The sequence below is a fragment of the Lithobates pipiens genome, unplaced genomic scaffold, assembly GCF_037356315.1.
Source record: "Lithobates pipiens isolate NorthernLeopardFrog02 unplaced genomic scaffold, aLitPip1_a1.2 Scaffold_13, whole genome shotgun sequence".
NCBI lineage: Eukaryota > Metazoa > Chordata > Amphibia > Anura > Ranidae > Lithobates > Lithobates pipiens.
The window spans coordinates 192714026-192739526 of record NW_027507718.1 but is presented as its reverse complement, the minus strand read 5'-3'; the positions used below and the strand labels follow the sequence as shown (position 1 = coordinate 192739526).

Sequence of the window (25501 nt, the reverse complement as noted above, 5' to 3'; positions counted from 1 at the left end):
CCACTTGCCACATCACTTTCCACGTCACCTGCCACAAGTTGTGGATTGTCCACTTGCCACGTCCCTTGCCACGTCCCCTGCCACAAGTGGATTGTCCACTTGCCACATCACCTGCCACAAGTTGTGGATTGTCCACTTGCCACGTCACCTGATACAAGTTGTGGATTGTCCACTCGCCTCGTCACTTGCCACATCCCCTGCCACAAGTGGATTGTCCACTTGCCACGTCACTTGCCACGTCCCCTGCCACAAGTGGATTGTCCACTTGCCCCGTCACATGCCAGTCACCTGCCACAAGTTGTTGATTTTCCACTTGCCACATCACCTGCCAGGTCACTTGCCGCGTCACCTGCCAGGTCACTTGCCACGTCACCTGCCACAAGTTGTGGATTGTCCACTTTCCACGTCACTTGCCACTTCACCTGCCACGTCACTTGCCACAAGTTGTGGATTGTCCACTTGCCACATCACTTGCCACCTGCCATGTCACTTGCCACAAGTTGTGGATTGTCCACTTGCCACATCACTTGCCACCTGCCATGTCACTTGCCACGAGATGTGGATTGTCCACTTGCCACGTCACCTGCCACGTCACCTGCCACAAGTTTTGGATTGTCCACTTGCCACGTCACTTGCCACGTCAGCTGCCACGTCACTTGCCACAAGATGTGGATTGTCCACTTGTCACATCACCTGCCACATCACTTGCCACATCACCTGCCACGTCACCTGCCACAAGTTGTGGATTGTCCACTTGCCACGTCACTTGCCACATCACCTGCCACGTCACTTGCCACAAGATGTGAATTGTCCACTTTCCACGTCACCTGCCATGCCACCTGCCACAAGTTGTGGATTGTCCACTTGCCACGTCACCAGCCACATCACCTGCCACAAGTTGTGGATTGTCCACTTGCCATACCACTTTCCACGTCACCTGCCACGTCACCTGCCACAAGATGTGGATTGTCCACTTGCCACATCACTTTCCACGTCACCTGCCACAAGTTGTGGATTGTCCACTTGCCACGTCCCTTGCCACGTCCCCTGCCACGTCACCTGCCACAAGTGGATTGTCCACTTGCCACATCACTTGCCACATCACCTGCCACAAGTTGTGGATTGTCCACTCGCCACGTCACTTGCCACATCCCCTGCCACAAGTGGATTGTCCACTTGCCACGTCACTTGCCACGTCCCCTGCCACAAGTGGATTGTCCACTTGCCACGTCACCTGCCACAAGTTATGGATTGTCCACTTGCCACGTCACATGCCAGTCACCTGCCACAAGTTATGGATTTTCCACTTGCCACGTCACCTGCCAGGTCACTTGCCGCGTCACCTGCCAGGTCACTTGCCACAAGTTGTGGATTGTCCACTTTCCACGTCACTTGCCACAAGTTGTGGATTGTCCACTTGCCACGTCACTTGCCACCTGCCATGTCACTTGCCACAAGTTGTGGATTGTCCACTTTCCACGTCACTTGCCACAAGTTGTGGATTGTCCACTTGCCACGTCACTTGCCACCTGCCATGTCACTTGCCACAAGTTGTGGATTGTCCACTTGCAATTGCAATTGTTTAAAATATTTTTCTAATGGTTTTTCATCATTTGCAATCATTTTTGAGATTTTTAATGTAAAAAAAAAGGTCACCTTTAAAAACGCATATAAACGCAAACGCGGCTAAACGCGGTAGTGGCGTTTTGCCGCGTTTTACCGCGTTTTGCGTCTGAAACGTGGAAATTTTTGCTTCTGAACGCATTTTTTTGCTTCTGGAAAAACGAGATTAAACGCAACTGCATAAAAACGGAAAAAAACTAAACTGTGTGCATGGACACATAGGATAACATTGAATGAGTTCAGGGGCAGTTGAAAAAACTGTCCGACCTGCATCTGAACGCGCGTTTAACTGCGTCTCGTTTGCATGAGGCCTAAGGCCACTTTCAGACTGAGGTACTTTACAGGCGTTTTAGTGCTAAAAATAGCGTTTGCAAAGTGCCTGCAAAGCGCCTCTCCTCACTCCAGTGTGGAAGCCCGAGTGCTTTCACAATGAGGCGGTGCTATTGCCGAATGGGGAAAAAAAGTCCTGCAAGCAACATCTTTAGGGCGGTTTAGGAACTGTGAATACACCGCTGCTAAAACGCCCCTGCCATTGAAATCAGCGGCTTTGCGGGAGCTTTCAATCCTTTTTCAGCTGCTAGCTAGCGGGGGGTTAGAAGATGCTTGCTAGCAGCTGAAAAGTGCTGCTAAAACAATGGTAAAGCACTGCTAAAACTAGCGGCACTTTACTGCAAACTTGGCCGCTGCTTAAGTGTGAAAGTGGCCTAAGCGATTACATAATCTCTGTTCTCAGCTGCATAAGGAGCTCAGGGAGAAAGAGGAGGAGAAACGGCAGTACACTGCTCTTCCCATCGGCGTGTCGGGACGCATCTGATCTTTGGAGGAGAGCAGGCTAAGTTCCCAGTACAGCCAGAGAACTGACTACGTTGTTCTTTTATGCCTTGTGCAGTCAGTTTTTAGGAAAGCAGAGGGACTGGCATCAGGGATTTCACACAAAGGAAGTAATACAAAGAGAACAGGATACGATCTCATACAAGTACATGGTACAGCAGGCAAATATCATAATTCTGAAGTGTTGGGGTAACATATACTCTTCAAGGTTACTCTGCCTGGGAACAAGATTTTTGTAAGATGGAGTACATGCCGGAACAGCGGGTAGACCTTAGAATGGTACCGTGGCATTTTTAGGGAACAGTAAACTTTTAGGTAAGCTTCCCTTATACTAGCTGCTTATGTGTTTTTTTGGGGGTTTTTTTGTCTTTTTTTTTTTTATTATTGCAGAAGCCCTGCTCTGGATACCTTCTTATTGCATCTTCATTTTAAGTATAGTGTCTCAAAGTGTATATTAGCAATCTAAATATTGAATCCTGTATGCATGAGGAATAAATGTAAATTACTTTAATTCATGGCAAATAAAAATACCTAGTTTTAAAATTTTAGATCTAAAATACATTGACTGTAGCAGCTTATTCCTTTTTTTTTTAAGCAAGCGTTGGATGTTCTGCAATACCCATACAGCACAGTGTGTGGAGCTGCCTTATCACTACAAGATATACCTGAATGTTTAATATGCGATGGAGCACCACTCCTCAGTCTGTACAGGATCAGCTCTGACGTCTTTTCATTCATAGCAAACTCCATAGAGGTTATTAATGTAAACCTTCATTCAGTGGTGCAGAGCTGCGTGTCTTTGTGTGGGTGTATTGGATAGAAAGGAGGAGAGCCTTGGCTTGCAGTGGTTGGAGTCTCAGAGAAGCCCGTATGCTTGTAGAATCTAAATGGGTTCCCTGAGTAATCACTGATTCATTTTTTTTTCTTTCCCTTCTGCTTTGAGAATTTTAAGCAGGGATAAAAAAAAAAGGCAGCCTTTGCAATACGTTTAAAGCGGCATTGTGGTAACCTGTGTTAAGAATGAGATTAGGGTATGAATGTATTATATAGGAGCGCCTGCTGTAAGCTTGCCTAGTATGTTAGTTGGAAAACAATAAAGGTTTATATATTTCTTCTTCTTTTTTTTTTTTTTTTTTTTTTTAAACACTTAAAAAAAAGTTACCAAAATGAATGTAGAGCACATGTGACTAGATAATCAGTGTTGCGAGAATAGGAGCTTCCTACAAACTGCAACCCAGAATGAAGAAAATGGGGGGCTTATTTGTGAATCTGTTCTTTTGCTTCCTATATTGGATCATTTACCTGGGGACATTGTATTCTGACAGCTGCTGTCAGAATGTACTGATCAGTGGCAGCAACATAAGAGGGTGGGATGGCCACATACTGAATGTAGCCGATCCCTGCTGAACCAGACAGATTTCAGTTGGTGTATAGTCAGCTATAGGCCCCTGTAACAGTTTGAATGGGCCTGGTAAAAATTTACATGCAGGGGGCTCCTAGCAATAGCTGTGGGCAACAGCCCCTTTGTAAGCAACAAGGGGCTGACTGCTCCCACAGCTAATCATGGCCACTCCCATGTAATCGCTTATGGGTTGATTATCTGCAATGATTGGCGCTGGATGCAGATTGACTGATCATTACAGGTAATTGCTCCATGAGCAGTTTACATAGGAGTGGTCGCAGTTGTCTTTGGAAGCCGTCACCCTCCTGTTGCTTTCTATGGGGCTGCTGCCCGCAGCTGGGTCCTCTGTGTGTGTGATCAGTAACGGCCCCATTTGCAACTGGTGTGACATGCACTTCGACTTTGGGAGCACATGTCGCATGACGTCCACAAACCAATGGTTCCCTATGACAGCCATCTTAACTGGTCCGACACAAGACGATCCGACTTTAGAAAAGGTTCCTGCACTATCTCAGCCCATTCAATATCGTTAGTCAGATCCTCGTCCTAACCATCCGACATGGTGATTACAGCAGCAGGAAAAAAGGAATTTATCACAAGTCAGCGCAAAATCTCATCTTGGTCAAGTCAGATGGCTGTAGGACCGATTGGTCGCAGAGTAGAATGACAGTCTTGTCATCTAAAAACCCTACATAAACTGTTCCCCATCTTTGATTTGTTAAGCTAGCCATACAATGGTAGCTTTCCAAATGAACGTTCACCCTCTTGATGACTTGATGATTTGGAATGAAATGTAATTGAAATTTTCTCGTCATTGCAGTCACACAAACAAACTTGATTGAAACAAAGATTGATCTGACCCCATCAATGAGTGTAAGCACAGGTTTAGAAAGGAAAGTTGGGGGGGGGAACTCATAATCAAGTGAACAAGCAGATGACACTAGAAGCTAAAAAATTAAATCAGGAAATGGTAGAGTCATATACTATATTTATATATTTTTACACACCATCTTTAGACTCTAGTCAATGTCTATTACTTTGCTTTATTTTTCCTTGTATATAAGGTTTATGTATTTTGATGCGTATAGAGATGCATTAATAAGATCTAAATCGTTCTGTCACCATGGAGATTGGTTGTCTGTGGTTCATAGTACTGTCAGTGGGTGAGTGTAGCCGTGTGGTACTAATACTGCAAATCGGTTTATATGATCCCAAAATGTTGATAAACTAAACTAAACTATTTCAGCATTTGACAGGAGTCGGGAAGTTTTAGGCCATCTCTGAAGAGAAAATGTTTTCATTTCTCAGATACAGTAAAACTGACAGAAAGGTGGCATGTTAAATAAGAAGTATGGCCAAAGCTTTTTTTTATGGGCCAAATTTCACTTCTGGGCCACAGGATGCACTTGCATTTGCTCTCCTTTGAGCCAGAATTGGCTGACAGCAGGCGCCCGAGAGCCACTACAGGCTCTGCACGGATCCCAACTGTATTGTTCCCATCCCACTCCAGTTGCTCCAGTGAATGCTGGAGAAGCAGAGTGGAGAGCGGTGACTGACAGTCATTGATCTCTGTTCAGAGAAAACCAAGAACTGAGCAATCGGGAGTTGTGTGATCCCTCAGTTCTTTTGTCTTGGAGCCAACAGGACACAGCTGTAGCATCACATCGATTTTTATGCAGTATAGATGTTTTGTTGTTTGGGTTATTTAAAAAAAAAAATAAAAAAAAAAAAATCTTTTTTTTATAGCCCAACTAAACTTCACATTATTTAAACTAAAAACATCTCTTTTGCGAGCCATTTCACACTTTCCCTACATTTTGTTGTAGCCAGTGGCTGCCTTACTTTCAACTTCGATACTTTTGATGCACGCTAGCCATAAAATAGCATTCATAGAGTCCTGGCCCCCTTTTGCCTCGCCAACATAGAATATCTTCATGCTGTATCCATACTTTGTCACCTTCTTATCGCCTGCTTATCCCAATCACCTATTTTATGTCAGACTGGGAGTAAGAACTGGGATGTACTCTCTCTCCCCAGAGGATTGAAAAAAAGTTATTCTTTTCACTTTCAAATTAGCGCTAGCTTACCCATCGCAGGAAAGGAACCACAAAATCCTGACCCTCTGGTATTATTGTCCAGTCGTGCTACACAATATTATATGGTTTATACCTGATCAATGTTGGCGATCTGGTGATCCAGGTGGTATGCGTCTCCATGTGTGGTGGTCCTGTTGTAAAATTAAACCATTTTGAATGACTATCTTTTGACTGAGCCAGCTTTTTATTAGGGGAAGGTCTTGGGCAGCGGAAGTAGCCCTGTTTTCCATGTTCCCCCGGCTGCATCAAACACATTAAAATAACCTGTTCTGATTCTTAATTATGGTGTGCTGTGCTCTGGTTCCTAAACGTTGGAAGTACCCCATGACTTCTACTGTCTGGTGTCTGGGAATTGCTGAACTACATAATGGGCATGTAGGAGCTACTGGCCACAGCCAAGGAAAACTTTACTTAAAGACTTGTGATTTTCTTGGATCATGTTTTTTGATTCTCCTAAACGTTTGCCCCTTCCTACGTAATTGGTTAATTATTGTAGCCTTTTGGGTTTCCCTTTCCCTGTCCTATGCTTGTCTCTTACCCCCCCCCATTTTGTTTGAAAAAAGTTTCACTTTATTAGATCACACTGTTAGACCCCTGACACTACTTATTTTTTAAAGAATCGTTTGCTTTGTATAGCTCTCCATTGAGCTTAGCCTAGCTTTGGGCTTGGCTTTCTTCCTCTTTTCGTTGCCCCCAGCAGCATGGCCAACCAAGCAGTGTCCGGAGCCCGCAGCCAGCGGACGTTTACACGGCTCTTTCAGAATCTTTCTTTGCGATGTTAGGGCACTTTCAACCTGAGCAGCGCCGGGCGTTGGCAGCAAAGTGCCACTATTTTTAACGTTGCTTTACCATAGAATTGGTGGTGCTTTTCGGCCACGCTATCGCCGAAAAAGGGTGCTGCCCATTGATTTCAATGGGCAGGGGCACTTTAGGAGCGGTGTATACATCGCTCCTAAAGCACCTCAAAGAAGCTGCTTGCAGGACTTTTTTGAGCATCCTGCCAGCGCACCGCTCCAGTGGGAACGGAGAGGTGCTTTACAGGTGTTATTTTTAGCGCTATAGCGCCTGTAAAGCACCTCCGTATGAAAGCAGCCTTACTGATGACCATAATAATTTTGTGCATTGTTGACAGTGCTGTATTTCATTGCTTTCTCCTTGCCTGTGTGTGTCACTTTTTTCAATAAATGTATTTTTAAACATCCCAGGTGGAAAGTCCTAATACTGATCAAATTTTGGGTGATTTTTCTGCTTACATAATTTGTTCTGTGGGTGGCCCTGTTGGCACTGCCCAACTGAACAAAGGTATTTTTTTAATTATTTTTTTATTTTATTTTTTTTGTCAAAAGTGTTGAGTGCCAAATTCCCAGCCGATTAGTGCCTGCATCCAAACTGACCCCTTTCAGTTCTTCTCACAGCTACAGCCAGAACTATCCAATCGGCAGGGAGCATGCATGCTGATTGGAAAACTCTAGCTGAATCAGGGTGGTTTGCTGGACCTTCATAGAGAGACCACTGCTTTTACACAGAGAGCAAGGATCCTTCTTAACAGCATTCTGTCTAGGCACAGGCTTTTCTACTCAAGCTGTGGATGCTTTCTAAAGAAAAAAAACTGTAAAGACTTTTCACACTCTGTTTGGTTACACCTAAAATGGTATTGACCTGATTTAAACCAAAAGGTTTTAAGCCTTTTCAGTGTGTAAATTGGGAAAACTGAAAGTAACTAGCATGCATAGTGCGGAAAGTGGTCTGTTTTCAACTAATTTTTCAAACTTTATCTTGAAAATTAACATAGTCCCCAGATATTTGTTGCATATGAGACGTGGACACTTACTTTCTGTGCACCTTTTTAGCTCCCTTCTTTACTGCATTAGTTTGAGTACATTGAGCACTGCTCAGTGCGGTGCTCTAATAGAACTACTGTGCGTCATTAATGGTGTTCCCAATACAGATCTGAACATTATGGCGCTAGTACAATGACAGTTGGGGAACAGTAATTACATGTATAAGGCCCCTTTCACACTGGGGCGGGAGCGGTGTCGGCGGTAAAGTGGCGCTATTTTTAGCGCTGTTTTACCGGCGGTATGCGGCCGCTAAGGGGGTGGTTTTAACCCCCGCGAAAAGGTTAAAACCGCCTCCAAAGCGGCGCTGCAGCGGCGCTTTGCCGGCAGTATAGCTGCACTGCCCCATTGATTTCAATGAATAGGAGCAGTGAATACACAGCTCCTTCACCGCTCCAAAGATGCGACTAGCAGGACTTTTTTCACTGTCCTGCTAGCGCACTGCTCCAGTGTGAAAGCCCTCCGGCTTTCACACTGGAGTGAAAGGGGCCATATTTTTTCAGCCACTACACAGGCGCTATTTTTAGCACTGTAGTGTCTGAAAACTGTCCCAGCGTGAAAGGGGCCTTAGGCTGAATGACAGTTACTAGCAATTCTCCATTCACACCATGGCTTTCCGGATCACGGGACACACTTGCAATCCCTGTTTCTTTCAATGGCACCCAAAACGCAGCACATCATATCCACCCACGATCCGGAACGCCATGGTTTGAACAGAGCCTTGAACAGGGTTGATTTACTAAAACTGGAGCGTGCAAAATCCAGACAAGCTCTGCATAGAAACCAATCAGCTTTCAGATTTATTTATTTATTTATTTATTTTTTTTGTCAAATCTTGTTTGAACAAGCCTTAAAAACTGGTTACCATGCACAGCTGCACCAGATTTTGCACTCCTTGGTTTTAGTAAATCAACCCCGATGTATCTTTTTAAAATGAACATTGGCTTTACAATAATACCTTTTTAGTTAGCCTTCAGTTATGCTTTGTTGCTTTGCTCCGTGAGTAATGTCAACCCCCGCTGTAGGCGGTGTTCATAGCTGCATGTTCTAGGTGTGTCGTGGGTGCACTGTGTTGGAAAGAGGACTTTTTTTCTCCATCTATGATGCGATTTCCCACACGACCTCTTGCATAAAGTTCAGTGGCAATGCACCCAAGAATCCACAACGTGTCTGTAACCCATCGGAATTATGAACAGGTCCTTTAGCTGTTAGAAATGTAATAGTTGGTTGTTCACAAAAGTAGTAATCTGGCAGGATTTTTTTTCCTGTTCTGTATTTACTGCAGAGTAGGTTATTGAATATGGGTATAGGATCCCCTTTTTTTTAAACGAAATAAAAAAAAAATTAATTTTAGTGCCGCATAATATTTTGTTTACAGGACGTAGTTTGTGGGAGAGGCCTCTCTCCAATACTGCATCAAGCAGTGTATTAGTAATATGATGGTGGCCAGACATGTGATGTAATTTACCAGACTAAACGGCGTGTGGATCGCAAAATAAGATTTACTATAAACCGAATCACTAGAAAATATTGACAAACGCGTGCCACATGAGGGCTGCCTGTGCTGATCATGATTGCCAACTGCCGTGTGCAGCTTGCTGCACAGCGTGCATTGACTGCTCCTTTTTGTAAGATCTGCTTACTGATCTGTATTGTAAGATCTCGGACCAAAATATTTAGAAAATTTAGCTGGAAGTTTACTGTTTTTTTTTTTTTTTTTTTTTTTTGTAGAGCGTTTACCATAACTGCTGTTTCAGATGTTCAATATCCCAACTATGCTTTTGATTAATTATTCATACTCTCTTTTCCCCTAGGAATGTTGGAATATGACCCAACCAAGAGGTTTTCAATACAGCAGATTCGTCGTCACAAGTGGGTTCAATTTCTTGCTGTCACTAGAACTATAGCACCTCATTCTTAGAAATGTTTGGTCTAAGTCAGTGGATGATGGTCATGATGATGGACGTGTGTGACTACTGAACATATAACGGTTAAGGGGATATACCTGGCTTGCATCTAATAACACTCTTAAGCTTCTCCTCCTAACTACTGCACACAGTGTTAGTAATGCATTTCAGAGTTCATGCATATTTATTTCTATTTTTGTTTGGTTTCTTTAAGCCTCCCCGATTCCTGTTTTTGCTTATGTACTTTCACCATGTCATTGTTTTTACATCATTCATTCATTTTTTACTTCCTTTGCTTGTTCTCTCTTTTTTTTTTTTTTTTTTTTTTTTTTTAACCTGTTTTTATGTCATGAGTGGCATAGGAGTGAAGATTAGCGAAATTATGTTGGGACAGGTAAGTATAAATAGCCTTAATTTGCAGGATCCCCTTTTATATTTTTATTTAATTTTTTTTAATTGGTGAAAGATTGTTGTGGTTAATTTTAGGATTCTGGTTAATTCTTGATATTTGAGGGTCAGATTGAAAGAAAAGTATAACCAAAGCTTTTTTGGCCCTACTTCTCCTATGGATCAGAGGAGTGAAGATTGTTCTGTCGGCTTACGTCACTCAGCCAGTATAGATGCTGGATCGATCCCAACTTTACATTAGGGATCCACCCAGAAGGCTGGGAGACTGAGCCAGCTGCTCCTGCCCCTTGCACAGCCTGGTCCTCCAGTGAGCACTGGAGGGGCAGAACAGAGAGCCGGTGACTGACTGTCATGGCTCTCTGCTCAGAGTGGAGGGGAGAACTTGAGCAATAAGTTCTAAGTGCAGAGGCAATGGGGGACAGATGCAGCATCGGATCAATGCTGCATCCCCCTAGGTGAGTAAGTTTGGGGTTTTTATTTTTTTGTTTTGTTTTTTGAAACCCGAACTTCTTTAAAGTAACGTTAAACCATACCTACCCCAGCACATTTGGAAAGATACTTCATTTTTTTGTTTGTACCAAAACTTATCAGCATTGCAAGATATTGACATCTGACCTTTTACTCCTTTGGTACCTTTTGGGAGGACAATGAAAGCAATTAGTTTGTGCACACACACACTTAAGCCTACACATGGGCTGAATATCTACCAGTATCGGCCAGTTCAAAAGAAACCAGCCGACTTTCAGCCAGTGTGTACTGCAGCCAGTCCGACAGAAGTCCAGCTTCAATCGAACGGGCATGCTGGAAACCAGCAACTGATTGGCATCCAGTCAGCATTTACCGCCAATGGCTGCGAGTGCTGACCAGTGTGTTTTGCCGAGGGGGAGTCCCCCTGTCAGAACACAATGGCTCAGAGGGGAGATTGCTGTACTAACATCATTGGAAAACCAACAGCCGACTGGTACTCCATCAGCACTCTCAGCCAATGGCTCAGAGTGCCAACAAGAGTGTTCTGGGGGGGGGGGGGGCGTCCCCCTGTCTTAAACAGCTCAGCGAGAGAGATTGCTGTACTAACCTTGGACTGTTAGTACCGTGGCTCCAACCGGAGCTGTCAGGCTTTTTTTTGAGTGTGTTCCAGGCTTTATTAGCAATGATCACTGACGCACAGTATAGTGCAGCCATTTTCAACTCGGGTTCCTGCTGAGGTTGCTGTGGGTTCATTGAGCTGTGGCTGATTCACTTCCCATTTGGTGCTGAATGCAATAGTTCCAGGGCCAATGTCACTTGAAAGCATCAATAGCAAGACACCAATGATCCCTTTAGCTGTCTGTAAGGCTGGACAGGAAGGTATGGTGTTTAGGGAAGATTTGATGATGCATCATGGCGCAGAGAAGCTGCTGTTGCATTTTGCTAATCCCCACCAGCCCTCCTCTCTTGTCCATCCCACATGATATCTTACATGCAGCTGCGGGCCACATCTGCTTTACAGCAGCCAGCCCGATCATTGTGTGCCAGAAAAGACTATCTCCAGCATATAAGCAGGGGTGACATCATCCCATGCCGGCCAATTAAGATGGCCGGAAACTGGCACACTGGTAAAGATGCTGGTGAGGAATAGGACAATTGGAGTAAAGGTAAGTATAAATTGCCTTTTTAGTTCCACTTTAAATGCATAAATTATGGCAGTGATGGTGGTAGGTTACCTTTGTAAGATTTGCTTCTGCATTCCAAAGCTGATTGAAAGGAAGAAATTCCATCTTGTCATGTGTATAGTCAACCACTGGACAGTTGGATTTTCAGACTTTAATACTTATTATCTAAACAAATATTGATCTGCAGAACTTGCTGCACTCTACATAAGGTGTTTATGTACAGATTAGGTTTGCAAATGTGTGTATTTTTAATTTAATACATTTTTTTTTTTTTTTTATTTAACTTCTTTTCAGTCCCATGTGACAATGGCCTAATTAAGTCTCTTACTTATACCTACTCTCTCCTCCTCAGCTTCTCTATGGAATAAGCACATATCGCCTTCTCTTCTACTTGATTTGCTTCTCTCTATCTTTGCCTTTTTTATGCATCTCTCCTTTATTTTTCTATCTGCTGAAACCTTCACCCTCCCTCCTATTGCTTTCACCCCCCCTTTAGTGACAGGGTGCTTAGAAGATACTTTGTGACTCATCTACTGAGCGTGGAAAGATGTGCAGAGTAACAGCAGCAAACCCCCTCCCTCCATCCTCAGCTGGTTGCCACGGCAACTGGGTCACCTCTCTGCGTGCTGCACGTCGTCAGAGGGAAAAGAACCAGGAACAAGGCATGGGAGTTTCTAGATCAGCTCTCGGGAGCAGGGCATTCCAATATTTCACAGCTTCTGCTTTGTCAACATCATTTCTGTACGATTGTGTATTGTCCACTAGGCATAAGATTGCCAACTAGGTCAGCATTCAGCAAGCGAAGGGCAAAGTATCTGATGATTTAGGCAGACACTAGAAATAGTAAATTGCGTGGATGTGAGCAATCTGTGCTTATAAGAAAAATTAGAAGGTAATAAACATTAGATGTGGACAGACAGCAAAAGATGGATGAATTAAAAGAAAAATTAATGCAGAAGACAGTACTTATGTTGGAATGAGAATACGAGTAGACTGTGGCACTTGCAGATAGTGCTGCATCCTGAGCATCATTAATTTATTAATAATAGTAACTAGTGCCCACTCATGTATAGCGTGGGGTGTCTGCCTTATCCATTTTTACTGTGTATTCATATGAACATATATTATGATCTCATATTATTAACATTGCAGCTGGTTCCGAAAGAAGCATCCGCAGATGGATCCTCCGGTACCCATTCCCCCTAGTTCAGAAACCAAGGACCGTTGGAGGAGTCTGACAGTTGTGCCTTACCTGGAGGATCTGCACGGGTATAGTGAAGATGAAGACCTCTGTGACTTGGAGGACGAAATCATCTACACACAAGATTTCACAGTTCCAGGTAAAGCGGGCTTCCACTTAACCCTGGACACCAGCAATAATGGGGATTGTAGTTAGGGTTCTTCTAGAAGTCAGTATTTTACAGAAGCTTTTCCAGATAGTTTGAATAGTAATTCAAATTCCCTCTCTCAAGAGGGACAAGATCATACAGTAGTTTGGTTCTTCAAAGGACTTCTACAATGTTTAGGGTCTGTCGTTTTTCACGCTGTTGCCAGGATTTATGTAGGGTTGTATTTATTATGCAACTTCAGCTCAAACGTTCTGGTTTGCTTTAAAATTTTTTGAATACAGCATAAAAGTTCTACAAGTTTCCTCACCAGACAGGAAGCATGGTGAAGTGTGCAACAGGGGCATAAGCAGCAATAAAAAGCTGAAGGGTTCTTGCTTTCTTCAGTGCTATTTAAAGAAAACTACATTTTTATTTGTGTGTTATGGTTTGATATTTTTCCCCGCATTAATTTGTCATGTGATGGGAATCTCCGCAATGAATTTGTTGATGGCCATAAAACACAATAGGGTTTCTCATTCGTCCTTCCTCCATTTAAAATTTACAGAGATTTGACTAGCCTTGAAGTTTAAAGCTGAAGTTTAGTTAAAATGTTTTTTGATATAGCAGCAGACATACTGTAACTTGCCTGTAAGGTAGATGGTTCCTGTAGAAATGTCTCCAGTAATGCCCGGTCCTCTTCACTGTACATTCCTGACACTGCAGGGACAGTCCAACAGCTTTTGGTCCAACATTACAGTACATTGAAGAAGGTCCCTCCTCCCTCCCCTCCATCTTCTGTCCTCTCCTCCAAAACACTGCCGATGTATGAATAACGAGACAAAGTAAATGCAGGAAAAATTATGGACACCCTCACTAGCCATTTTCCTTTCCATTGTTTACTGAAAAGCCTTAACTCAGTTTATTGAGATGTGAAACCAAAGATGCAGTCACAGTAAAAAAATAGAGAGGATTTTTTTTGTTTATTCAAGATTAGTGCTTCCCCTTTTCTGGAGAATGCCAACCAGTAGCCATTCAGGATAATGGATCCCATCCCATATAGACTGATCATGTCCCCTCTCTTAATAAGTTCTCTCTTCTCCTTCCCAGGGCAGGTGCCTGAAGAGGAAATGTTTGCACAGACACAGGGCAGTGCTACTACCAAACAACTGTGTATGAACGGCACAGAGAATCAACTCAAGACAGAAAGAAGAGTTAGTTCTGCATCCCAGCGCAAGGCCAGCACATCAGGGGGCAAAGTACGCAAGCTGTCGGCCTGCAAGCAACAGTGACCTGAAAGTCTTCTCTACAAGGTAGTTTAAAATGACCTTCAGGAATATGAGCGTGAGTGGTCTGCGCCATGAAATAGATTCTCACCCCAGGTTTATCTGAAGGCAATCCCTGCAAATAATATGAATATGTAACAAAAATAATTATCCAAAACTGTATCCCATAATATACTGAATGTATTCAGCGATCACCCATGACATTATGGCCACTGAAAGGTAGTTACTAACATTGTTTATCTTGTTACATGAAAGTTGGTAAGCTATATTTGGCAGAAAATGAACATGTTGCCCCTGAAGCTGTTGTGTTGAAAGCAGAACAATTGTGCACGTGTAAGGTTTTGAGTGACTTTGACAAAAGCCAAACTACAATGGGTCAGAGCACTCCAAATCTGCAGCTCTTGTGCGATATCTTTGTCTGCAGTGGTTAGGACCTAAAAAATTGTTCCAAGAACAAAAACCATTAACTGGGTCATGGTTGACTAAGGCTCATTGATGCACATGGAGAGTGAAGGCTGGCCCGTGTAATCTGATCCAATAGAAGAGCTACTGTAGCTCAAATTGCTTGTCCTCGATAGTTGTCAAAACACACAGTGCATCACAGTTTGTTGTGTATGGGGCTGCGTAGTCTCAGGCCGCGTACACACGGGCGGACTGTTCGCCCAACCTTGTCCGCTGAACAGTGTTTGGGCGGACAGTCCGCCCGTGTGTGGGCTTTCAGCGGACAGTTTCAGCGGACAGTTGGACGGACAAAGTCTTTCGGAAATTCCGAAAAACTGTCCGCTGAAACTGTGTTTGAGCGAACAGTCCGCCCGTGTGTAGGCCACTTTCGAAATGAGCAAACTGTTCCCGCTCGGAAAGTCCGCCCATTTCGAGCGCGCGCCCCCTCCTGAGCCGTACCAGGCCGCGTGCCCTCAACATGGGGGGGTGCCTTGGGGAAGGGGGGGGCCGCGCGGCCCCCCCACCCCAAAGCACCTTGTCCCCATGTTGATGAGGACAAGGGCCTCTTCCCGACAACCCTGGCCGTTGGTTGTTGGGGTCTGCGGGCGGGGGGCTTATCGGAATCCGGGAGCCCCCTTTAATAAGGGGGCCCCCGGATACCGGCCCCCCACCCTATGTGAATGAGTATGGGGTACAATGTACCCCTACCCATTCACCTGTGAAATAAAGTACAAAAAAAAACGCAACACAGGGAAAAAATATTTTATTGCACAGCTCCGGGGGTCTTCCGTCTTCGGGGGTCTTCTCGCCGGACTCCTCCGCTATCTTCGTGTAGCTCTTTTACTAGCGGAGGAGCCCGGCTTTCTTCCTCCCCGCCGCCGGCCTCTTCTCCCGACTTCGGGGGTCTTGTCCCCCTCTTCGGTTCTTCTGCCGGGCCACCGCGCCTTCTTATAGCTCTTTTACAGGCGGTGGCCCGGTCTTCTGTCGCCGCTGCCTTCGGTTCTTCTGTCGCCGCCTTCGGTTCTTCTGCCGGGCCACCGCGCCTTCTTGTAGCTCTTTTACAGGCGGTGGCCCGGTCTTCTGTCGCCGCCGCCTTCCGTTCTTGTTCTTCTTGTTCTTCTTCTTCTTCTTCTCCTGGAGATGTTGACTCGACGAGCTCTCCGGCCGGAATGCCAGGGACACGCTCCGCTGCCACTTATATAGTGACAATGGGGCGGTGTCACATGGTATATGTCACATGGGTTGATGTCACATGGGGACTATGACATCGTAAGGGGGCGGGGTCACCATGTGACTAACCCATGTGACATATACCATGTGACACCGCCCCATTGTCACTATATAAGTGGCAGCGGAGCGTGTCCCTGGCATTCCGGCCGGAGAGCTCGTCGAGTCAACATCTCCAGGAGAAGAAGAAGAAGAACAAGAACGGAAGGCGGCGGCGGCGACAGAAGACCGGGCCACCGCCTGTAAAAGAGCTATAAGAAGGCGCGGTGGCCCGGCAGAAGAACCGAAGAGGGGGACAAGACCCCCGAAGTCGGGAGAAGAGGCCGGCGGCGGGGAGGAAGAAAGCCGGGCTCCTCCGCTAGTAAAAGAGCTACACGAAGATAGCGGAGGAGTCCGGCGAGAAGACCCCCGAAGACGGAAGACCCCCGGAGCTGTGCAATAAAATATTTTTTCCCTGTGTTGTGTTTTTTTTTTTGTACTTTATTTCACAGGTGAATGGGTAGGGGTACATTGTACCCCATACTCATTCACATAGGGTGGGGGGCCGGTATCCGGGGGCCCCCTTATTAAAGGGGGCTCCCGGATTCCGATAAGCCCCCCGCCCGCAGACCCCGACAACCAACGGCCAGGGTTGTCGGGAAGAGGCCCTTGTCCTCGTCAACATGGGGACAAGGTGCTTTGGGGTGGGGGGGCCGCGCGGCCCCCCCTTCCCCAAGGCACCCCCCCATGTTGAGGGCACGCGGCCTGGTACGGCTCAGGAGGGGGGGCGCGCTCGCTCGCCCCCCTTTCCTGGCCGGCCGGGTAGCGTGCTCGGACAAGGGTCTGGTGTGGACTTTGGGGGAACCCCCACGCCGATTTTTTTTCGGCGTTGGGGTTCCCCTTTAAGCCCATTCCAGGCGGCGGAGCCCGCGACGTCTCCTTCGCGGGCCCCGCCTACCTGTACACGCGCTCGAAATGGGCTGACTTGGCTCCGCCTTACGTGGGCGAGTCCGTTCATTTCAAAAGTTGAGCGAACTGTTTGGCAAACAGTTCGCTGAAACAGTCCGCTCGTGTGTGGGCAAGTCCGCTCATGCAAATTTTGAGCGGACTGTTTGCCGAAACTGTTTGACGAACAAGGTTGGGCGAACAGTCCGCGCGTGTGTACGCGGCCTCAGACTGGTCTGGATGCCCATGATCCAGGTCCACAGTCAAAATCGCCTACAATGAGCATTAGAACTGGACCGCGGAGCAATGGAAGGTGGATTGGTCTGATAAGTTATAGAATAGTTTGCGGAACACAACAAAGAGTTTAAGGTGGCCTCCATGTTGTTTAGATCTGAATCCAATCAAGCATCTGTTGGATGTGCTAGAATAAATAGTCCAAACCATGGAGGCCCCACCTTGCAAAATGTACTGGACTTAAAACATCTGCTACTGATGGCTTGCTGCCAGATACCACAGCATACCTTCAGAGATCTGGTGGAGCCCATGCCTTGATGACTTGTCATGATGTTATGGCTAATCGGTGTATATCTCTGTCTATATTGAGAGAGAGAGAAGATATTGCATGTTGCTGTGGTGAGGAAAACATGGTGTATTTAATTATCATATGAAGCTCTAACCAACTGCCAGCTGATTTTTCCAAGAAGAGGAAATGCCCTGATGGTTTTTATTTTTAGCCTAGGTTCACACTACAGGGAACCCCATATGATTCACCTAGGAATTGCACCACATTACTGTTCAAATCGCAATTCTTTACTGTGCAATTTGAGCCCTTTCATTTTGCATGACTCAAATTGCACCACACTCGCATGAAAAAAAAGTGTGCATCTGTTTTGCCGCAGTGTAATTGGATCGCATGGGTGTTTACACCCATGCAATCCGATTCAGCCAATCGCACTGCATTTTGCCAATTGTATTTGGGGTGTCATTAACTTGTTGTTAACACCTGCAGCTGTTTGCATGAACAGAGTGTAATTGTGATATGGTATAGGAAATGCACAGCAGTCTCTGCAAATCCCGCATCGCATCAGTGTGAACCGAGACTCAAACTGAAGTGTTGATCATTCCTTTATGGGCTTGTCCACATAAGACATGCACAGTCCAGTAAATCTGGTAACCAATAAAGATCCCCAAATATGTTGCTTATTTTGGGGGTGGGGACCAATAGAACAATCTGCTAAGAATGTGTTTATTTTTTTTATTTTTTTTGTTTTGTTTTTCCCTTCTGACCCTTAACTGCCTGCCGTAATTATACGGCGGCACTTTGAAGAGCAATATCACTGTTATGGCAGCAGGTAGTTGCCATAACCCCAGTATCCTCTTCTTCAGCGGACGGTCTGCTTTCAGATGAAAGTTGTCTCTGCAGCGGAATCGCCGCAAGATCATATTCATCAGCGGTGGGTGAGGGGACCCTCCCGCTGCACTCCGGTGCCCTTCCGCGGCTTAACGGAGGCAGCGGCGGAGGCGATCGGGTCTTCTTCCGCATTAGGTGTGGAGCTGAGTGAGGGGAAGATGGCCCCCACCCGGTTCAATACTATTGCAGGACAGAAGCAACATCAAAAAGATGTTTACATTCCTTGTAATAGGAATAAAAGTGACACAATAAAAAAAAAAAAAAGCTGTGTAAAGAATAAATAATAAAAAAAATGTTTTAAACGCGCCCCGTCCCGCCAAGCTGGTGTGCAGAAGCAAAGGCACGCATATACGTGAGTAGCGCCCGCATATGAAAACTGTGTTCAAACCACACGTGTGAGGTATTGCCGCAGTCATTAGAGCAAGAGCAATAATTCTAGCTCTAGACCTCCACTGTAACTTAAAAACCTCCATATGCAATGTTTAAAAGAATTCTACTGGGTGCAAGTTTTAAGGGTAAAAGTTTGTCGCCATTCCATAAGCGGGTGCAACTTTGAAGCGTGACATGTTGGCTATCAATTTACTCAGCGTAACATCACCTTTCACAATTTAAGAAAAAAATTTGGCTAACTTAACCACTTCCCGACCAGCGCACGACGATGTACGTCGACAGAATGGCACGGGCAGGCATATTGGCGTACATGTACGTCCAATATTCGTTGCCGCCGTGCCATCGGGAAATGCTGTATAAACAACATTTTTCCATTCTGCCTAGCAACTAGTGACGCTGATCTCTGCTCCATGTGATTGGAGCAGAGATCAGTGTACACTAAATGAAAGCCCAACCCCCCCACAGTTAGTAACAGACCCCTAGGAACACTTAACCCCTACACTGCCACCCACTGGTTAACCCTTTCACTGCCAGTGTCATTTACACAGGAATCACTGCATTTATATAGCAGTGATTACTGTATAAATGACAATGGTCCCAAAAATGTGTCAAAAATGTCCGATGGGTCCCCCACAATGTCGCAGTCACAATAAAAATCGCAGATCGCCGCCATTACTAGTAAAAAAAAAAATAATAAAAAATTATTAATAAAAATGCTATAAAACTATCCCTATTTTGTAAACGCTATAACTTTTGCGCAAACCAAACAATAATCGCTTATTGCAATTTTTTTTTTACCAAAAATATGTAGAAGAATACTTATCAGCCTAAACTGAGGGAAAAAAATGTTTTTTTATATATTTTTGGGGGATATTTATTACAAAAAGTAAAAAAAAATGCGTTTTTTTCAAAATTATCGCTCTATTTTTGTTTATAGCGCAAAAAATAAAAACCGCAGAGGTGATCAAATACCACCAAAAGAAAGCTCTATTAGTGGGAAAAAAAGGACGTTAATTTTGTTTGGGAGCCACGTCGCACGACCGCGCAATTGTCAGTTAAAGCGACGCAGTGCCGAATCGCAAAAAGTGGTCTGGTCTTTGACCAGCAAATTGGTCCGGTCTGAAAGTGGTTAACTGTTGTCTTATTTTTTAATTTGAAAGTGCATTTTTTCCAAAAAAGTACGCCTTTTAAGACCGCTGCGCAAATACGGTCTGACAAAGTATTGCAACGACCGCCATTTTTTTCTGGGGTGTTAGAAAAAAATATATATAATGTGTGGGGGCTCTAAGTAATTTTCTAGCAAAAAAAAAAAAAAGATTTTAACCTGTGAACAACAAGTTTGAAAAAATAGGCCCGGTCTTAAAGTGGTTACGTTTAACAAGGCAGTAGTAAATGGTCATTTCGGCCATGCTGAAATTGGAGGTCATGGATACAACACTGTTCATCTTTGTTTGAATATTGTGCTAAAATTCTGTATTAGGAAAACGATTAATTATGTATGATGCATTCTAAAATTGTCAGAGTGCAAATGATTTGCTATGTTTCTGCCATTGTTTTCTCATATTCCAGTTTGCCAGCGTATGTAGTCCTTTCTGATAAGCTATGGGTTAAAATGTAGTGGGTAATAGCACCTCCTTGCCTGCTTCAGTAAAGAGATTCATGGTGTGGGGGAGGGTCTGATTGTGTGCCCCAACACAGAGACAGCATGTGGGCGGCAGGGGGATCGAGAGGCTTCAGCAGAGATAATGAGCTCTGAATAAAGAGGTGTCTTCATTCACATCCTGCAGGGAATGAGTCATAGCTTTTGCCAATGACAGCAGGTCTTTTCTGACGTTGTTTCTTCTCCATCCACAGTTTCTCTGACTCTCTGCATATCCACTTCCATTTCATGTGATTTCCTCTTCTCTCCCATCTCAGTGTTTCGTTATATAGAATGCTATGTTGTGACTTAAGTCCTAGAGTTGTTTACTTTCCACTTTTGCCTTCTCGTTTTTTTTTTTTTTTCTACATAAAATCAGTTTTAGGAATTATCTAGACAAACCTGTTAAAGCTGGGTTTGACTCAAAAGAAATACCGCTTATTTGCCTTCCACTTCAGCAGGAAAATAGAATTTGTTGTCTTTTAAGACCTATATAATGGTTGATTTGTGTTTTTTAAACTTGGTATTTAAATCCCATCAAAAAAAAAAAAATTTCCCATGCAGTGAGACTGTACCCACACTGCATGGGTAACGGCGTGTTTTGTCTAAGGGTGAACGCAGAGCCTATACTCAACCGGTCCTTCGATTCTCTGTAAAATTACGTTCTCCCATGCCCAGCGGTGGACTTTTCCTGATGTCTTCACGTCCAGGAGCGGTCTAAGGGCGTGATGACTTCATGAACATTCCACTGCCCAAGAACACTAGACCGGGGAGGGGGCAAAGGGGCCGGTCTTATTAGGATTAAACGAGTATATCTTAGCTCTCTAATCCCCTAGACAAAAACAAGCAGTTCCCCCCCATGCAGTTCAGGCACAGCCCCACTGCATGGAAGAGGAGAATATTGCCCAGAGTTCAGCTTTATAGGCTATCTTTACCCTTTTCCAGAAAACAGTCTGTCAGCCTTTACCAACTTTTTAACACTTATGAACCCTTGAAATAGTTCTCCAGTCTCGGGGAACCCCTGCTAAAAATTAGAAATCTACAACTCGTGATACATTAGTGTGATGGTCCGTGGCAATAATGGTCCTTACACTTGTGGTCATTGGGAAGAATTGCCTCCTTATAGATAGCTAAAAAGATCAATGGTGTCGGTGGGAACTTATCCGAGGGGCAGAAATGGCCCAATGCTGAAGGAACCCCTAGCAACCTCTGGAGGAACCCTGGTTGAGAATTGCTGGTCTATGTAGTCAAGTTAAAAAAAAAAACTGTACAGCTTTGTGGGTTAGTATTGTCTTACTTATGTGTTGCTACTTTGTTGGAAGCTGTTGGCTTTCACTCCTGTATTGCTGTGACCATCCAACAGTTTTGAAATCTTAGCAACAAGGCAAGGCATGCGAATTGAAAATTGGGAGTTTTTCAACCAGGCTTATAGGGCCTGCAGATATTGACAATAAAATTAATGACCATTTTACAAAGCTGCGCAGTTTACGTTTTATGTATAATAGCCTCAGTCTGATCTCCAACCAGGCCATGCCCCCAATGTTTCACTCCACCCATTGAATTTAGTCAAAGGGGAAATGACTAAGCTCCGTGGGCAGAGTGAAACTCATTAAGGGAGTGACCTCGTTGGAGACTGGGCTGAGGCGATCATACACCTTTTTTGCATTCGATGTCTGTCTAGAGCTGGGACAAGCTCTGTCCTTGTCTGAACACCAAGCTGCTGCTGCTGCTGCTACATAAGTGGACCTGGTGGAGCCTTGAGCTGCACCTGTAAATTTATTTTGAGTCACTCCAAAATGGTTTTTTTCATACCTCCATAACAAAATATATGGAAAACCTAGCTGGGAGAGTTGGTGCCCAGTGTAATTGGCACAACAGATGAGTAGTGCTAGGAACTAAAGTACAGAGATTACATCACTGAAGTCCCTAAAAGACTTTAAACAACTTGCCTCTCCACAACTATAAGTTTAGGCCTTTTGAACCGGGCTATTCAGCAGTATTGAGTCCATCCCAGCGCTGTGCCCAAGAGGGACAGTGCAGCGTCTAGCTCCACCACAGGCAGCTTGTCAAAGTCTAAGGCAGTTTTAAATGCTGTACTGAGTGGTACTAATGTTTAGGACCCTGTGTATTCAGGAGTCAGAAAAGTTCAGAAATGAAGAAGACCTGTGTTCCAGAACCTTGTCCCTGAGTGCACAGGGCTCTTAACACTGGTCCAACTCCGTAGAGCATTCACCCTCAACAGCTGCCTGCAGTGTGGGGATGGTGCACTGTCCCTCCTAGGTGCTTTGTGTGTGCATGGGGCCTTAGTATTTATTTCAGCCTACCTTCCAGCTAATGCAGTAATATTTCCTCAACAGGTCAGTTAGGTGGAAGACTACTATGCATTAGTTACTTGTCTTCCTGTTGCCAAGGATACACGGAGTTTAACAAACACTCCTCCATAGAGATGCCTATTGGCTAGGTGCATATATTGGGTTCCACATCCTTTAACAGTCCATGTACATTACCTAACTGAACCAAAGCCTAATCGGAGTTGTGTAAAACGTGTTTAATGAATGAAAATATTTGCAAAGACTGTGTGAGTGCTAGTAACCAGGATCATTGCAGGTTTAACTGCTGGTAGTACATGTTACAGTCAGAGGATGCCAATATGCAGCTGCACAAACTGCTAGATTTTCTACTGCTGTTCGTGAATGTATCGCAGCTTATCCGTCCTTAAATGTGATGGCTGCATTAGTTTACTTTTTTAGACCCCTTTATCACATGGTAATCCAGCTAGTAACACACCTCAGGGGAGATGTACTTAAAAAAAAAAACAAAAAAAACAATTGGAGCAGCTGTGCATAGTATTCGATTGACTTTTAGGTTTTATTGTCAAATATTAAAAGATAAGGGAGTGTGGTGCAACATCTGACCCCCTCCCCCCCCCCCCGCGCCGGCTCAAAGACTTCGAACCAAGCGAACATCGCCGATCGCTCGCTTCTCAGAGTGGGTGGATCCCGATCATATGGCCACGATCTTTCCCGAGCCTGGACCTGCTCGGTGACATCAATCAACAGTGGGCTTTCAATCCGCTCTCTGCTGAAAACTGGTCACAGGAGTGCAGAACAAACTGCACATCTGTGATCCACAGGACAAGTACAGCCAAATGAGCTTTGGCTGTCCTTCACTTTTAAACAAACAAGCTGAATTTAGGAGCCAATTGGTTACTATGCACAGCTGTACCAAATTCTGTGTACCAGTTTTAGTGAATCTTCCCCTTTCTTTCTTAGGCCCCTTTCATATGGTGCTGTTCGCTGGCCTCCGCTTGTTCAGCAAAGGATCACTCAGTTGACTCCCGCTAAACTGACGGTTGACAGGTCCTTCTCTGCTCACTGTGCAGGGACGCACCTGTCAGAGCTCCGCTATGGGGGATCGAATGAAACCAGGGCCATCTGTCCGTTTTCATCCGGTCCACCAGGTGGATGGAAAATGGGGTTTCCATCCATCTGGATTCAGCAGACATGTCACTACTGACATCTGTCGCTCCATAGACCTGCATGGAGCATCCATTCAGGTCCGCCTAAAGAACTGACAGGCGGACCTGAATGGTCCGCCCGTGTTAAAGGGGCCTTGGGGTGTCTTCACTCTGGATGGAGGAGGAGCAACAGATATGCCTCTGGGTGGAGAGTAGTGTTAGCTGGACTTGACTGACAAATTAAAGCGTAACTCCAGCTAACACTTTTTTAAGCATTTTTTTTTTTCTTCCCTTTTTTGATATGAAGAATTTCAATAAATAAAAGCTGCTCATTGTAGGAATTTCAATTTTGCTGGACAGCTAGGTTTGCTGTAGGAAGTTGAAAATTAACAAACTTGCTGGATGGATCATCAACTAAAAATAAAGACAAAAAGAAAAAAAAAAAAACTCACAAACTCGGTATTCAGTGATGAGATTTTTGTGACTTTGTAAGCCATGTCTTTTTTTATTTTTTTTTTTTTTTTTATATTAAACCCATTAATTTTAAGCAATCTCTGTTAGACATGCTACAGGTTTTGCAAAATGTATACTGTTAATGTTTTTTTTTTTTGTTTGTTTTGTTTTTTAATTGTAATTTTTAGAAATTTGAGGAAAGGTGTCTAATGTCTCCCGATTTAAACATTTAGTGAGACAAATTTAACATTTAGCGCAGATATCCCTCTGCATTGATTGTTCTCAAGCCTTCAAACCCCATTTTTAAACATGTAGAAGATGTAGTGTTAGAGATGCCTTTGCATCTAGACCAGAGAACTGACTTTTCCTTGTACAGTCATGTCATGTCATGTTATGTTATGGCCAAATTCTGGGACTCGTGGAGAAGCACCACTACGTAGTACACGCTGCTGGGCGAGTAATGCGTTTGAGGACCAAAGGGGGTCTGTGGTCCCTATGTCACTGACACAAGGTTTAAGAAAAACAGCTTTGAATTATTTAATTCTCTATTTTTATTGTGGCTTCATAAAAATATGTTGTACACATGTCTTGTAAACAATAACACTAAAGTAGTCTTTGTTTTTTCTTTCCTAGTGACCCAGTCCTGCAGGCTCCTCCCCGGCTCAGTTCTGCGAGATTCTGCCCAACAGACGCTACAGCCGAATTGCTGCAGTAAAGGGAACTGCCCTTTTTAATTGTTTTGCCCCATCCTCCTCTGGACCTCTAGGACTTGCGCAGTGTCCAGCATCTGCTGCACTTTATGACTTGAACTTAATTCTGGCTCCACTTCATTGTCTGGCTGTATACTACATGTAATATACTTAAGAGGTGGAGATCCCATCATCAGCCCTATCTGAGCCCTCATACACAATGAAATGCAAAGTGGGAAGGGAAAAGGAGCGCAGAACTCCTCCAACCAAACCCAGCTGTTGTGTGTGTGCATCAGGAGAAAAGAAGCCGTGTGTTGACGATCACAGGTTGTTTGTTTTCTCCTTAGTAATTAAACGTTTATTTGGTTTCCACTAGATTGGTTTCTGAGCATTGGCTTAATCTCCATACGCTGACAGGGCAGTGCTTTTTGGCAGCTGTTAAATATCATGTATATATGTGGTCTGTTGTAAATGTAAAAATGAAGTTGAAAAATTATATGGA

The 25501-nt window shown here is 44.4% G+C and overlaps 1 protein-coding gene across 1 annotated transcript in view; it reads left to right on the top strand.

Annotated features, from left to right (window-relative positions):
* The window catches only part of STK11 (serine/threonine kinase 11), a 71107-nt gene extending 45612 nt beyond the window's left edge, over nt 1-25495 (top strand). The window contains exons 7-10 of the mRNA XM_077476051.1: nt 9605-9662; nt 12910-13097; nt 14193-14395; nt 24944-25495. Of these exons, the coding sequence (XP_077332177.1) occupies nt 9605-9662; nt 12910-13097; nt 14193-14374 (428 nt within the window). The 3' untranslated portion in view covers nt 14375-14395; nt 24944-25495. The remainder of the gene's footprint in view (nt 1-9604; nt 9663-12909; nt 13098-14192; nt 14396-24943) is intronic.
* Nucleotides 25496-25501: the final 6 nt, after the last annotated feature.